The sequence below is a fragment of the Actinia tenebrosa genome, unplaced genomic scaffold (genome assembly GCF_029948245.1).
Source record: "Actinia tenebrosa isolate PJP-AT-01 unplaced genomic scaffold, QUT_ActTen_1.0 PGA_scaffold8__29_contigs__length_14323225, whole genome shotgun sequence".
Lineage (NCBI taxonomy): Eukaryota > Metazoa > Cnidaria > Anthozoa > Actiniaria > Actiniidae > Actinia > Actinia tenebrosa.
Window position 1 is genome coordinate 9378287 of NW_028292585.1, and position 15028 is coordinate 9393314.

At 34.6% G+C, this 15028-nt stretch overlaps 1 protein-coding gene across 1 annotated transcript; it reads left to right on the forward strand.

Annotated features, from left to right (window-relative positions):
- The first annotated feature begins 2079 nt into the window (after positions 1-2079).
- On the forward strand, positions 2080-12659 carry LOC116292708 (uncharacterized). Its single transcript, XM_031700060.2, has 2 exons — positions 2080-3927; positions 7086-12659. The coding sequence occupies exon 1, from the start codon at positions 2195-2197 to the stop codon at positions 3902-3904; it is 1710 nt and encodes a 569-aa protein (XP_031555920.1). The 5' UTR covers positions 2080-2194; the 3' UTR covers positions 3905-3927; positions 7086-12659.
- The last annotated feature ends 2369 nt before the right edge of the window (positions 12660-15028 follow it).

Below are 15028 nucleotides of genomic sequence, written 5' to 3' on the forward strand. Positions count from 1 at the left end.
TAGAGAAAAAATATCGCTCTGGGATCCTCACGATTACCCTACATTTCATATTCTGGCTGCGTTACCACCGTGGTTGGTACTTGTAGTGTAGTGGTTAACACATCGGACTAGAATACCGAAAATGTGGGTTCGAATCCTGCCAAGGGTATTTGATATTTTTCTCTTATTCTCTCTACTTCATTATATATACGTCGAACGCATAATTTATTACTACTATACTATAACTTATGAATAACCTAAAGGATAAATAGCTTTGTTTAGGCTATAGGAACATAATCAATAAATCTTTTTTTGTTGTTGAAGAAAAAACTCGTCCGTCCCAGTGGAGGTTTCAGTTTTCGCATGATTTTTTATTTGGATAAAATTTAACGTTTTGGTTTTTAGTTGGTTACTCGGGAAACAGTGTAAATGGATGGGAATGTCCGACACTAATTTTGGATGGGGGAAACAGTGTCATGATCATAATATCGAAAACATAATGTAAGCCAAGGGGATTCTGATTGGATGACTTTCTGTGATTGTCATCTGATTTGCTAAGTGCTTCACTGCATATTTATCATTCAACTGTTAAAATCGTACAAATGTTACTTTGATTGGAGTTATTTTGGAGTCTTTTTCATAACATCTTGTTAAAATTCGAATTCTAGTCCAAATATTTTTCGGCTATTGTTGAACACCTTTCCATTGACCACCCAAGAAATTTTTTTGTTCTAGTTTAGGAAGAACATTTTGGTTATTATACTGCATTGTGTACCTTAGAATGAAAATTGGATTCAAACCAAAAGTAGTCTTTAAAATTTGGGTTTAGTCGGTTTGTTTTCCACACTCAACTATATCAAATATCTCTATATATGCTATATTTACCGCCATTCTTTTGAATGATTGGTGGGAGTTCGGACGTTTTAGAGTGAGAGTATTGATGCAGCTCTCAGTGGTATCCAGGCAACTGTTGCATCATAATGGACATATAATGTATTTAAAAGCAGTGGAACTGAAAGCAGTGCCCTAATCGGCCCTACCGCGTGTAATGTCGTCTTCCGCTTTCGTAATTTGGGAAATAAAAGAGAGATATGTCATAAATCTATTGATAATGAGTTAGTAGTCGATATCCTCTCTAGTCGAATCTGGCATTTTTGTCTTTTTAAAGACAAAGATTCGGATAATGTTGCATCTTTAGAGGCTGATTGTAATTAAGTATCGGATGACAACCCTCGTCGATTAGATTTTTTATTTCTTGTAATATTTTTCAAGAATAAACTGAAACAAAACGAAAACTGAATTTCAAATCAGTAATTCGGAAATTTAATATATATAGTCGGGACTTATGTCACAAAACAGATTGGGACCAGCAAAATCTCGTACTGGTGTCGGAGTTAGTATTTTTTAGTATTTTTTTCATTGACAGAACTAGAAAAGGCTGATTCTTTTCACACTTCAAAAATAAAAGAAAAAATTTTCCTTGTATTTTCAAAACACTGTCAAACTCAGTGGATGATATTTTCCCAAGAAGGAGTCCAAATTTTAATCGGAGAATATTTTTTAGAGTTCAGAAAGTCAAACGCCAAGACTTAGATAGATATATGATTAATTCAAAAAATTATCAAATAGATTTTCGGTGATTTTTTTGCTTGTTTTCCTTTTCAATATTTTTATAAATGTTCGTATTTTCGGCACAACAAAGGTTAAAAATAGTCGCACGATTAAGGAGATGAAGTTATTTTACTTCCGGTTACAATAATATATTATTTTTACTCATATTCCGGGTACCTAGATTTGGCGAAATATTCAAGCAAGCAGGCCTAGGCTACAGCTATAATCCCCCCGAAACTTCAGATCTCAAATCTGAAGCCATTGTGTCTAGTTTCGCCTGATTCGAGAATGCGTCAGTACCTCTAGACTTTAAGACAAGACCAACTTAAAGATAGAATGAGTACAATAGAAGGGATTATTTGGATGGTAGAGGTAAGCGGAGGTGGTTTGGGGAAATTCTATAAGGACACCGGGAAACTGGTGACCAGTTGAAAACAGGTGGGAGGATAAGAGTGCGCATGTGTAGTCTTATGGAACAAATAAAGAATTACCATGTCACAAGATAGAAGTCTGAATGATTTTGTGTTAGGGAACAGCTGATTGTACACGGGCCATTTTCGATTCTGAGGATATTAACCGAGCCATCTTTTGGGGTAAAAATATAATGTATGACGAAGACCATGATGTGGATGATCTAGACCGACTTCTGGTGTGCCCTTACGACGAGAATCACCGTGTGGCCGCGACTCGAATGAATCACCATTTAATCAAGTGTAGAAAGAACTATTTGGTGAATGAGAGTGAAAAGATCAAATGCCCTTTCAATGCTGAACACGAATCTTTTGCCCAAGAAGTTGAATTTCACAAAATGGTTTGCCCCGATAAGTCTGAGTTTGGGAGCGAAGATGTCAAAGACAGCGAAGAGAAGAGACCTTTAGACAAAAGCGAAAGCGTTGACGTCGATGAAGCCGAAGAAGCGAAACCCCACATGAACGGCAAGTCGGATCCTCGAACGGATAAGACCGGATGTATAAACGGGTTAAAAGTAGGCGGTTTGAAAAACTACAATACAGTTTCGAATGACGAGGAAACCACCGTCATGGCACTTGAGAACGGCGAAACGGCCGAGAACGGCGAAAAGGAAGAAACGCACGAAAATGGCGCGAATGGCGAAGAAAAGTGTGACTTCGAAGATCGCTCGGTGAATGCGGTTTCACACATGGCCGGAATAGAGCCACAAGATGACAATATAGCAATAGAAAAGCAATTATCACAATCAAATAGTAACATCCCTTCTTCGGAAAATGGTATTCCCAATGAAAACAACACTAACGACTGCATCCAAGAGCACTTTGACTACAAGAAATATGCGCCCTCCAAAGAAGAGAAAGAAGAATTCCTCAAAGTTATTAAACAACGCAAGGATGAGCAAAACAATCTGGAAGACAAGGACGAATCACTCAGCCAAACCTACGTGAACCAAAACTGGCAACACAACTATTCTTATATTACACCACCATACCAAACCAACCAACCATACCATAATCAAGGCATGTACAATAACGCCTATATAGCATTCCCTAATGGATACCATCAAGTAGTAGGTAACATGAATGGCCAGTCACCATACCCAACACATTATACATTTCAACCACCCAATGGGCCTGTACCCCAGTATATGCCACAACCAATGCCAGGAGTTGGATACGAGTACAACATGTACTCACCACGCCCACAGTACCGTCCACCTTACCGACGCAGGAACTACCACCACAATAACCATTCACAAAGCAGGCACATGCATAATGGCTATCATAATCATAATCACTATAACAGTCACAATCACAATGGTAACCATGGCAACAGAAATTACCATAGCCATTACAACAGTTACTATTCCAACAACCATGATGCTCATAGCCATACTGATACAGATTCCAATAGCTCAGCGTCTGGACACTCTGACATTGGTGGTGGTGAACATGGCACATATAATGGTAGTTCGCATCAGTCTGAGAATCACCGACCACCCCGAAATTCCAGAAGAACAAAGCACTCCCCTTCAAGCAAGGGATCTGTCAACCTAGAAAAAGTGGTTCACATAATTACTGACTCTGATGGAGAATCCAGTCTACCAAGCATCAATGGCCACACTTCTGATTTATCTCCAGAGCCTAGTGAACGCTGTGAAATTAATCATGCCAAGAAAGGTGAGAAAGATAAAGTAATTCGCAAGCTGAGAAAGAAATTGAGTGAAATCCACATTCTTGAAGCTAAAAAGAATACTGGTGTGAAAATGGACTGCGACCAACTAAAAAAGCTGAACAGAAAGAAGGAACTAGAAGATGAGTTGGCTGCTCTAACAGTTGATTGACCAAACTTCAAAGGTCCAAAATAGTAAGTAATGTCTTCAACAATTGTTATCTGTCTCAATGAACAACAGATTTAACAAAATCTAGATTATGGAAGCTTTTTTTAAGATCAGTCAAATTATTATTGAATACTGTTCTTTTGGTTGCCAGTCTACATATCATGTTTCATTTTTTTTAAATATCTTTCACAATTTACATTATTCATGATAAATGTTATATGTTTGTATGATTTTTGTTATATATTTGTAACTATTAAATTTACCAAAAAGGTATTCATTAATATCTCGAATCCTTGTTCATTTTGATCTATGTAGTCTATTTTTTCCCTTCAAAGTGGTATTCATTTATTCAGTTAATGTCAATCTTTAATATAAATAAACAGATAAACTAAATTTTCCACAATAAAACAGCAAAATGTAGCAAAAATTGCATTAATTTTATTTATCTTCTAAAATGGTTTAAGAAACAGTGTTAGAAATGAAAAATAGTATTGATAATTTGGATTATTTTAGTGTTGTTATTCTTTTTCACAGATTCCTTCCCCTGAGTTTGACGAAGCTGTGTTGACTTGTGTGTGGGGGAAGATGGCTGTATTGATTTACCTCAGCTTCAATCCCACTGTCTTTCATAAAAAAGGCTTAAACCCTAAAACAATTCTTTTTGAGGTTTCAATGCGTTCACCTTTTAAGATAGTGTCTTTGAATGAATACTTTATTTCTATGCTGAATTCAATTAAATTGTTTTGAAGAGATGAAAAATTACATTTAGAGCAAAATGAGTGGGAGTTTGTGTGGGTTTATTGCCTTGTTTGTACTTGTAATTGTGATCTTGTGATAGAATATTTTATTAGGATTCTTTTGTCTCAAAGCATGGCCATGGATAAGATTTTTATAAAATCTTGGTTCACAGCACTAGAAAAAACCAAAGTTGTTTATATTGATTTCACATCACATGATAGATATGAAGCCATCTTGGTGTTATGACCTTACCCGGCGGAACAAAATATAATTAATGCATTCCAGATTTAATTCCCTAGTGATACCAAGAACTCTCAGATATGCGAAGGATTCCTTTTGTCTTGTTGTTCTTATTACCAGGGGAAAAAAATACAATACTAAGTTTAATGTTTAGTTTGAAAATCATAGATCTGAGAAAACGAGAAAAAGATGATTACAACCAAAAACAACAGTGATAATTTAGTCAATATTTATCCATTTGAAGAAAAATCTCTTGTAATTTAATAAATCGTAGCTACAGTGTATAGGAAAATCTTATTTAAATTCAAGTTAAAAATTAGAAAAATTTTTAAAAAATTCATTTTTTGAAAAATTAAGACTAAGTGAATCAGATAGATATTAAAACCCTTCATGGATATAACGAATAACTTCAAATCAATCATGATTGATTGATTTTTATTTTTATCTTAACCCAGCAAAAACTACTTGTTTTAGAGGATTTATTAACTTGTTCATATAAAATTTTGCTGTTAAAAGTTTTTGGCCAAAAAATATTCAATAATTTTGAACTTGAATAATTTTTGGAATCATTGCGCACCAAGCAGAAGCTCGTTTCATTTATATTAATTTTGTTGAATTTAGATTTAGATTTCATCTTAATGCTAAAGCTATTAGTTCTTAGGTTTTAAAGTAAGGAAAAAAAGGAGGCATAAAATGCTGACACATTCTGCAAGTGTTTCACTGTAGCTATAGAGATGATTAAATTATCAGCTTTTGGATCATTTTGGTTTGATATTAATAAGTTTAATACTGTATTTACTATTAATATAATGGCACATCAGTGGGATGAGAGTTAGGCGCTTGTAAATGACCATAAGATTAATCCTATCGTAAGTTATGAATTGTGAAATATATGTATTCGTAATCTTGGTTTCCTTCTGTGCTAAAAAAGGCATACAAGTAGGTCTAATGTACTTGTAATATTTATTATTATAACCAAGCATTTTCCAATTGTTATGTTTTCTATGATATTTCTTAATAACAGTAGATTTCCTTCTCTAAAGAGGTTTATTCAGTTCATAATGCTTTTAATTACTGCGATTTTCATAAATAATATTGCAATTTTCATAAACATGCGAACTCTGTGTCTCCGAGTTGCATGCTGAAATTTGGTTTTTCGCTGCCATCAATCAAACCTTATCAGTCGATACCTTTCATATTTTTGATTGATGGCAGCGAAAAACCAAATTTCAGCATCGAATCGATTCGAATCCCAGCGAGGTCGGAAATTAATTTTTCCGAATTTAATTCCAAGGGCTTTCGCCCGGAATAACCTCGTTCCCAAGCACTACAACTTACCTATATTATCTTCTATCCATAAAATACCTATGTTTCTCCTTTTCGAAAAACTGATATTTTCACATGTGAAAAAAACATGTTATGTGAAAATATCGTCACCATGTGTATTTAGGCTATTAGTTTATAAATAAAAACTTTTTATAATAAAAAGCTTTTTAAATTGATTTTATGGATAATTATATAATAAACAGAATATTACATGGGCACTTGGAGATACAAAATTTATCGACTTCTCGTGTTGAAAATCTCTCACTCATTCGCTGCGCTCACTTGTGAGAGATCTTTTCAACACTCTAAGATATATTTCGTATTTCCTCGCGCCCATGTAATATCCTCTATATATATGTATTTAATATATAACAAAAATTTAGATATATAATTACTAAAGTTAACATTTGCAACAAGTTAAAAATGACTAAAAAAATCTTATCTCTTGATTTGAATTGCTAATCCTTCAGAGAACATCATCAATTTCTTTTGCCATTAGAAAAAAAACTGGTATTTTATGGATTTTATTTGTTTATGACAGGTACCATTCCTTTGTGCCTTTTTGTTTTCTACGGGAATCATCAGTATACTTCTACATATATGTCTACGTCTGAACAAAACATGCATGATTTTATGAATTAAGCTTTTTGATCTTTTGTTGTATTCACACACATGCAGGGACAGCAGCAGAGCAAGTGGGCAGGGGGCTATATATATAAGAGACTAGTTTGGTAGGGCTACATGTATAATAATTGGAAAATACTATTAAAGCGACTATGGGAAAAGGGAAAAACACTAACCTAACATTAACCTTATGAATATTTTCACTATATTTGTGTGCACTTGTAATAATTAACTGAGTATACTTCTTGTATTTTAGGTGAATTATTCAACATTGCCACTATTGACCACCAACCAATCAACCACTACACCACCACCATCACCATCTCTACCCCATCAGATTTGAAGTTTATCTGAAGTTTCACTAGTTTCCTGTAATGTTGCATTTGTCACAGACAACTATTGGGTAAAAGCCTACAGTTCTTTGAGTTAAGCAATCCCAATTGGCTCAGAACACTTAAGGTGTAACCATCTTTGGTCCAAATTCATCATAAGCCTACCATCCTCTACAGCCAAAACTTGGAAGGTAGCAAGACAAGGTATTGTGTTTGAGATGAAAATAATTAAAAAGAAAGAAATGGTTTAATCTGAATAAAATTTAGCATGGTGATGTGTAATCAGATGATTAGCTTGTTGTTCAAGCTTGTTTATCTTGAATCAAAAATTAATATATATAATTTCAATTCACAAATCAAGAGCGAGTTTAATATATTCCCAAATTTATGTTAATACACCATGCTAAATGTACATAAGAGTGTTGATCTGTTGACAAAACTGAAAAAGATCCAATAATATATTTAAAGAGAAAGCATTTGATATTAATCTTATGTTAAACTAAGTTAGGACTGAAATATTTAACGTTCATGGGTCACAAATATAGGATCTGAAACTAAATCACACTGTGATGTGAGGTTTTTGGCCGAGTGCTTGTCTTAAGGCTAAAGTAACATAATGTAAGCTGAGAATGGCAAATAAATTATCTAGCTTTAATATGAAAATAGTTTTTAAACTTAAGACAGGCACATAGCTTCATGTCTCAGTTGACACATAGTAATGTTATTATTCAACAAGATTAAGGATTCTGTCTAAACAGATAGCATAGAGGCACCCAAATGCATCAGTAAATACCAGGATATTTATTATGTAAATAAATTTAAAAATGCATGCATTTCCTAGAATATAGATTTGACATCAAATACCTCATTATATTTAGATTTTGTACATGTTATACGTTGTTTATTAGCCTGTGTAGTGTCTATTACGAAATTACAGACCATCCTATTGGTGTTTAAATGCATGTGAAGGAATGTGGCTAGAATTTAGTAGAACAGAAAAGTGTGAAAAAGTTAAGAGAAAATATTCTTGAGATTTATTGTCTCATTTGGATCTAAAGAAACCGGAAAATTCAAATTTGAGAAAGAACACTGAAATCTCAAGATTAAATAAGGTGCAAATGATTTTCAGTTTAAGAACACTCTAGAATTATTGAACAGAAAGGTATAGTAAGATTAGTAATGAGAAAATGGAAAAAAGATGCAATCATTGACATTCAGTGCACAAAAATAATGAATGCTATGCATGCTGCCACAAACAATCACATCGTAGCACTGCACCAGCTTGCATTCAAATAAGTGACTGATGCTGATAAAATTGACTGGGTCGTTAGGAAGGCATGGCAATACACTGAATTTGGTTCACTCAATGATACAATATCAAGAATTTATTTTATTTATCCAATTCCAAATCAAGTATTTAAGAAATATTTTGATCAAATAATTGGTGTCATATGAATAAGGCCATGACTATATCAGATTGCTAACATTCATGCAGGATGAATGCTACACAATTTAATTCATACCAGCTTACTTGTCAGTGACTTTCAACATGGTTAGAAGGGTGATTAATAATTGTTCACCCACCAACCCCCAACCACTACCACCACGAGATATCTGGAAGCTTTTGAAGGACCAGTAAACCAGCTCTTTTAGCTTTACTCCTGATCAGCCATACTTTTCACATCCCAGAGGTTATAATTGAATTAAAATGAAGTAATATATTAAAATTGAATTGTACAAAAGATTATTTATATAGCCTGGCACTAGTCATGTCTTGTCGGAGCATATACTCCATCATTATAATTATTATAAGCATTTATTGTCTCTTTGAATTACAAAATATAAGTTCTCAGAAATTTAGTTATAATAATTATTTGACCTGTTCCAATAGATCTTGTGACGTCATTTAAATTTTTTTAAAGAATGTCTTAATTAGACCTGCTTTGATTTATATCATTATCCATTATCAGACGCAGTCCACCAACCTAAGCCATATGCTGATTGTATGACAGAGTGTGTGAAGTAATTCTAAGCATAAGAAGGACCAGTTAAATAAGGAGGGTTAGGGGGTTCTGATTTCAAACGAAAAAATAAATATCTTGCTAAAAACTTAGTGTCACAGTCATGTGGTCATGTGCTCTGATAAGATTCTGACTCAAGTTTGTCATACAAACAACCCCCAATATAAATACTGCCAGACTAGAAAGTTTATTCCAATGTTTGACTAAATCCACATTGATTAAAAGTACAATCATGGAAATATAATTTAAAACACCAAGTGTTGCAAAATTGCATTTAAAGTTTAGTGTTATTGAAAATATTATATATTTCATTTAAAGTTCAGAGTTCTACTTTATCGAAATAGTAGAGACTTATGCTTCCTTGAGAGAGCACTTTTCAATTTCGAGTACCATCCATATCAAGTACTCAAGTCTTACTGAGGGACAAAGAAATGATACTCAAGGGAAAAACGTATTTTGAATTGGATAAACAGTGGATTAGGTCAACTGTATTATTGAGTTAATTATGGTTCTTTTAGCTTTATTTACTTTTCCCTAAGTGGTTTAGCATGATAAATTATCAAAAATACAAAAATATTGATAGAGCATGTAATATTTTTCAAACAGATCATATTGGTATCTATAAGCTACTGAAATCAAAGGCAAAGTTAAATTATATATTACACAAAATATAAATAAATTAATGTACAATTTAAGCAGTTTGTTGTTGCTAGTGGTGTACACTATAGCCTCTGGTAATAGTAAAGAAGAAGGTCCAAATATGTTATCACACAGAGATGGGTAATAGTCATTCACAAAATTCAGTGTCTTGCTGATTTCTTGTTATAACTATTGAGCTCTAATGTAGTCCGGCCAAGTTTTCGATTGACTGGCCATTGCTGCATTAGCCATCATACTTCCATCATAATTTTACCCCACCAAAAATATACTTTATACTACCATTAATCTACCAACTATATCAAACAGATATACCTTATAACAGCAATTTAGGGGTCTAATTCTTTACTAATACTAAAGCTTCCTTTTTGGGTATTCATAATGCTATAGAGGTTTATGAATGTATAATGGTAGTTAAATCTAGATAATAGGATTGCTACACAATTTGTTGGGTAAGAAGTCTGTATAATGTCTGATGCGCACAGTGTTTCTTCAGGCTACACTTTAATAGTTACCAAGTACCTACATATACCCACAAAGCTGTCTATCAATGTAGGCATGAATCACTGTATAGCTGTCACGAATGAACAAATTAATTTGAATTAATGTTGATTAATATATTTATATTTTATTATTTTGAAATATTTACTTAATATTAATATAGTACCAGAGTCTTATATTTTCGTTAATCTAACAAGGAATGACAGAAAATCACATGTTCCAAGAAATGGCAACATGCAGGCATACTAAATATGAATGACTTGCAAAGCCATGCTTTGATGGTGCACATGGTGGATCTAAGGAAGGGGTAATGGGGTGTTCACCTTCACCCTGCCCAGGAATTCCTAACATTTAGCATCTCAGAGTCACTTCAAAGGTTCATGACTTCTTTCCATTTGCATGATGGGATTTAGGATTCCTGGGTAGCGATTCCTGATTCTCAATGATTCCAATTCTTTTCCGTTTCCGTGTGCTTCCCCCCCTTGTCCCAGAACACCCACACCCTAGATCCACCTCTGTGTGTGTGTCCACCAGTGATCATTCACAGTCTTCATATCATACAAAGAAAAACTGAATTGAACGAAAAAAGGAAAAGCCACATAAGTTATTCTATTTTTAAGTCCTAATTTAATAAGGCACTAGAAATAAGTGTTGTGATGGGTATATCTTTATGCAACAAGTAAATAACTTATAAAATAAAATATTATTACATTTACTGGTAACAGATCAAGTCCTTTTTGTCATAAATAAGTATTTAATATATTTTATTGAACAAACGAAAATCTTACCACCCTTTTCACTGCTACGTGCTGATTGAGACAACAGTCCCAACAGGAAAAAATAGGACAATAGACTGCTGCCAATCAGAGAACATAAAGGTAACCAATTTATTTGATTGGCGGAAGTGTATTTCTCCAATTTCCCTGTCGCACTGTTTCTTCGATCAGCCTGAGCAATGAAAAGAGTGGTAATCCCAGAATTTGAGCAGGTCATACAGATATCTTCTCACCTTAACCTGGTTGATAAATCATTGATTAACAAATCATTGCTCATATAAAGATAATACTCCTATTTACAGTTCCATTCAGTGACCATGAAAAATTATTGTTCCAAGTTGTAGATGCCACGCATGATAAGCTATAGTTTTGCTATGCACGGCAACTCCAGTCTTAACTTAAAATTATTATTTGTAGTCACTGAACAGAACTGTGAAAAGGTGTATTGACAAGGAGCATTAGTCTGGATGATATACCCAGCTAGTTGTTAGAATGGTCTCAGCTTGGCTTTAAGAAAAAGCCCATAAGCAGTATAGTTATGGCTAGGTTATTAGAGAGTGGAAGAAAATTAGGATGTGGCTGGTTCCCTTCTTTTCTTCTCGCTGCTCCATCCCTTAGACAACAATTGTGACCGGGTACAAAAATACCAGCTGTACTTCATGATGAAAATTCAGCACTGGTGCTAACTGACTAATTCTTGTTTTCATAAATTAACTAGCCATACTGTTCATGTTACTCTTGTTATGCCTGCTAAACTTGATATGTTACCAGTAAATAACAAGTAAGAGCACGCTGGAAGGGAGTATCTTTTACTGCCAACAAAAAAATACTAAAGTCATACGTTAACTCAAAGTAGTTCTGGACTCATCCACCTCAAATTTATTTTTTGAAATGATATGGCAGAGGAAAACAGAAACGATTGAATATCAATATTTTTGATTAGAGACCATGAGAAATATGTTATGGTCAGTCGGGAATAATACATTTCTGATTATTAATCAAGAGAGAATGGTTCTGTGATCCTCTGATGAGGGAGGGAGGGAAGGTATACAGTGTTTTTCATGTTCTGTGACCCTAAGTAAATACACTCCAGATGCCATACATTCTCATGTATTTTTTATTCCATCCATCAAATTTAAAACTTGTTTTTAAACTTATTAGCTATTCCGAAGTTTAGGGGGGAAAGTAGGCAATGCAGTGTATTGTCAAACTGTCTAAGGGAATATATCCAAGATAATGTCGATTTTGTCCCCCAAAACAGTCCCACAATCCACTGCAATGCCAAGTCCACCCAGTTTTTTTCTCAACCTCGGAATGGCTGAATCAGACAGAAGTGAGAATCCCAGATGCCTCAAAGCTGAGGAGGTGGCATAAACATGAAACGTGCTGTAATACCTGTTTTATTGTGATCCTAGTGATCACTATTAAGAAACATGATTTCCATGGATGTAGCCAGAATTCTGTTGTGTTTATAATGTTGTTCTCATGACTGTTGTAGAACTTAATGTTGAAATAACGATAAAATAAACAATGCAAGACCAGACTTATGACTGTTCTGTTCTCGTCAGCTCAATTACACTACACTTTCAATTCACCATTTTCCATACATCGGTTCACTGGTCAAACACAAAGCATTCAGTCAAGGTTGCAAGAAGGTTCAAATTTGAGTAATAGAGTTTTAGATTGACTTTTTTTCTCCCCGCAAACTGCAAACGTGATCACGTTTTCATCGTTTTCCTGTATTTTACTTTAGCTCTAGCAAACTTTCTCACCACACACAAATATTTTTTCGTTTTTCTACTACTTGGATTTTTTTGATATTCGTTTTTAGTAATTTAAAAGAATTTTTCACTGGTCAGCTGACGTTTCACGTTTGCCGTGAGAGCGTAAATCCAAAACTCTCTAATCCTTTGAAAGTACCTTGCCGCCTCGCTTGAGCGCTTTGTGTTTGACCAGTGAACCAATGTATGGAAAATTTTGAACAGACCTCTTTACCTTAGGCGTTTATTTTCCCATTTCAGACCACGTGTCATTCCCTTGAAAATAGGATTCTGTGTTTTATTTGCGTGCAAACAAAGAAATGATACTTAAGAGAATGACACGTGGTCTGAAATGGGCAAAACATTACGCCCAAGATAAAGAGGTCTATTTCACCCCCCTGAATCTCTGAAGATGACAAACTTATGTTCTTTCCCTCTGATAACAAATAGCTTCACTCCCTGTTTACTACGTAATTTTAGTCCATTCTGTAAACAAAGAATCTTATTCTCAAGAGATTGACACGGGAATGGGAAAATGTGCTAAATTGGAAATGGGAAAATGTAATAACTGTGCACCACTGCACATGAAAACTTTTAATCTGTAAGTTTTTACGTTTTGTACTATAGGAAAGCGCACGATCTAGAGTACAATTCAGAATTTATAGGTACGAGTGATGTTTTGAAAGTTTTCAAAATTGGACGAGGTTTTAGGCGAGTCCAATTTGAGAATTTTCAAAATATCACGAGTATCTATAAATTCCGAATTGTACGAGAAGATTGAGCATCAAAATTGAGCAACTTAATTGGGACTCTACAAAATACAATTTGGGATTTAATTGTACTCCTCTTGTCCAATCAAAATCAAGTAATTTTGTTGAGTATGTTATAAATTTAATTAAAAAAATTATTTTGTTAGCTAAAAAAATTTGCAGAAAAAAAATATCATGCAGATAGAACAGTCATAATACACCATTTTTAGCGCGTTATCAGGGGCGCAGTGAGGGGGACGGAAAGGGGGGTAACACCCCTAAGAACGTTTGACTATAGAAGATCGTAAATTTTCTCCCCCCCCCCCCCTATTTTTGGGCTTGCTGTGGATCTGGCGGGAGTTTTCGCGTACGCGTGTACGCGCCGATCTCTGGTACTCGCTACCACACTGGGGATTACTACTGACTCTGTTCTTGTAAGCGGGTTTTTCGTCGGACATTGCCTCCTCTTAGTGTCTGAAGTGATTAACCTAGTTTCCTATACCTATATGAATAAAACTAATCAAAGATCTAGAAGAGCCGAAAATAAGTGTGCATTAGTTAACCGACGAAGCCGGCTGGCGACAGCCGGTTATATTAGTTTCATGGAGATGGCCATGGATATTTGAGTATTCGAGCTATGAAATATTACGTTAAGCTTCGAGCTCATTTTCTATTAATGTACGAAAGAGTACTTGCCCCTTTTCTAAAAGGAAAGCACGTGTGGCGTAGCGGTCAAAACGCTCGCCTCTCTAGTGAGACCCGAGTTTGATCCCCGGACTTGTCGTATATGAGTAGAGTTGTTTGTTGAGGGCCTAGATGAAAATTACGCCAAGTGTGTAATACTAGTAATCCTAAATTGTATAATTTTAAAGTTTTTTTAAGTAGATACTTATGGAAATAAGATTAAATAGAATGATTCGTCCCTGTGTCCCGGCTACTTGGCGACTACGTGTCGCTTTTAATAGATATAACTTAATTCAAAAATGACGATTCCGATTCACCTTTTATTGGAAGGCTAGTTTTCGAAAACAACAAAAAGAAAAATTGGAAACCCTGTTCCAAAAATAAAACTAGCTTCATTTAAAAACTATCCATTTCTATCATGATTCATTAACTAATTATGCGTTCCAGTTTTTATTTGGGACTATTTTTTTATTCCTCAAACATTCGAAAATGCTGAGCGTTTACATCGAAAACTCTTACATTTGAAAACACACTCCAGAGTGAGACATTTGAAGACGGAGTCAGACATTTGCGGACACACGATGCGACATCGCCTGCAACGTTGCAAGATAAAGTCAAATGCATGCAACGTCGCAAAAGTAGGAGTTAGGCGTAGTATCGACGGAATATCAAATATCCGATAGTTATCAATAGATACTATCGGATATATATCATTCACT

What these genes read in the sequence shown, in the direction of transcription:
- LOC116292708 (XM_031700060.2), top strand. Translation starts at nt 2,195, where the DNA reads ATGTATGACGAAGACCATGATGTGGATGATCTAGACCGACTTCTGGTG.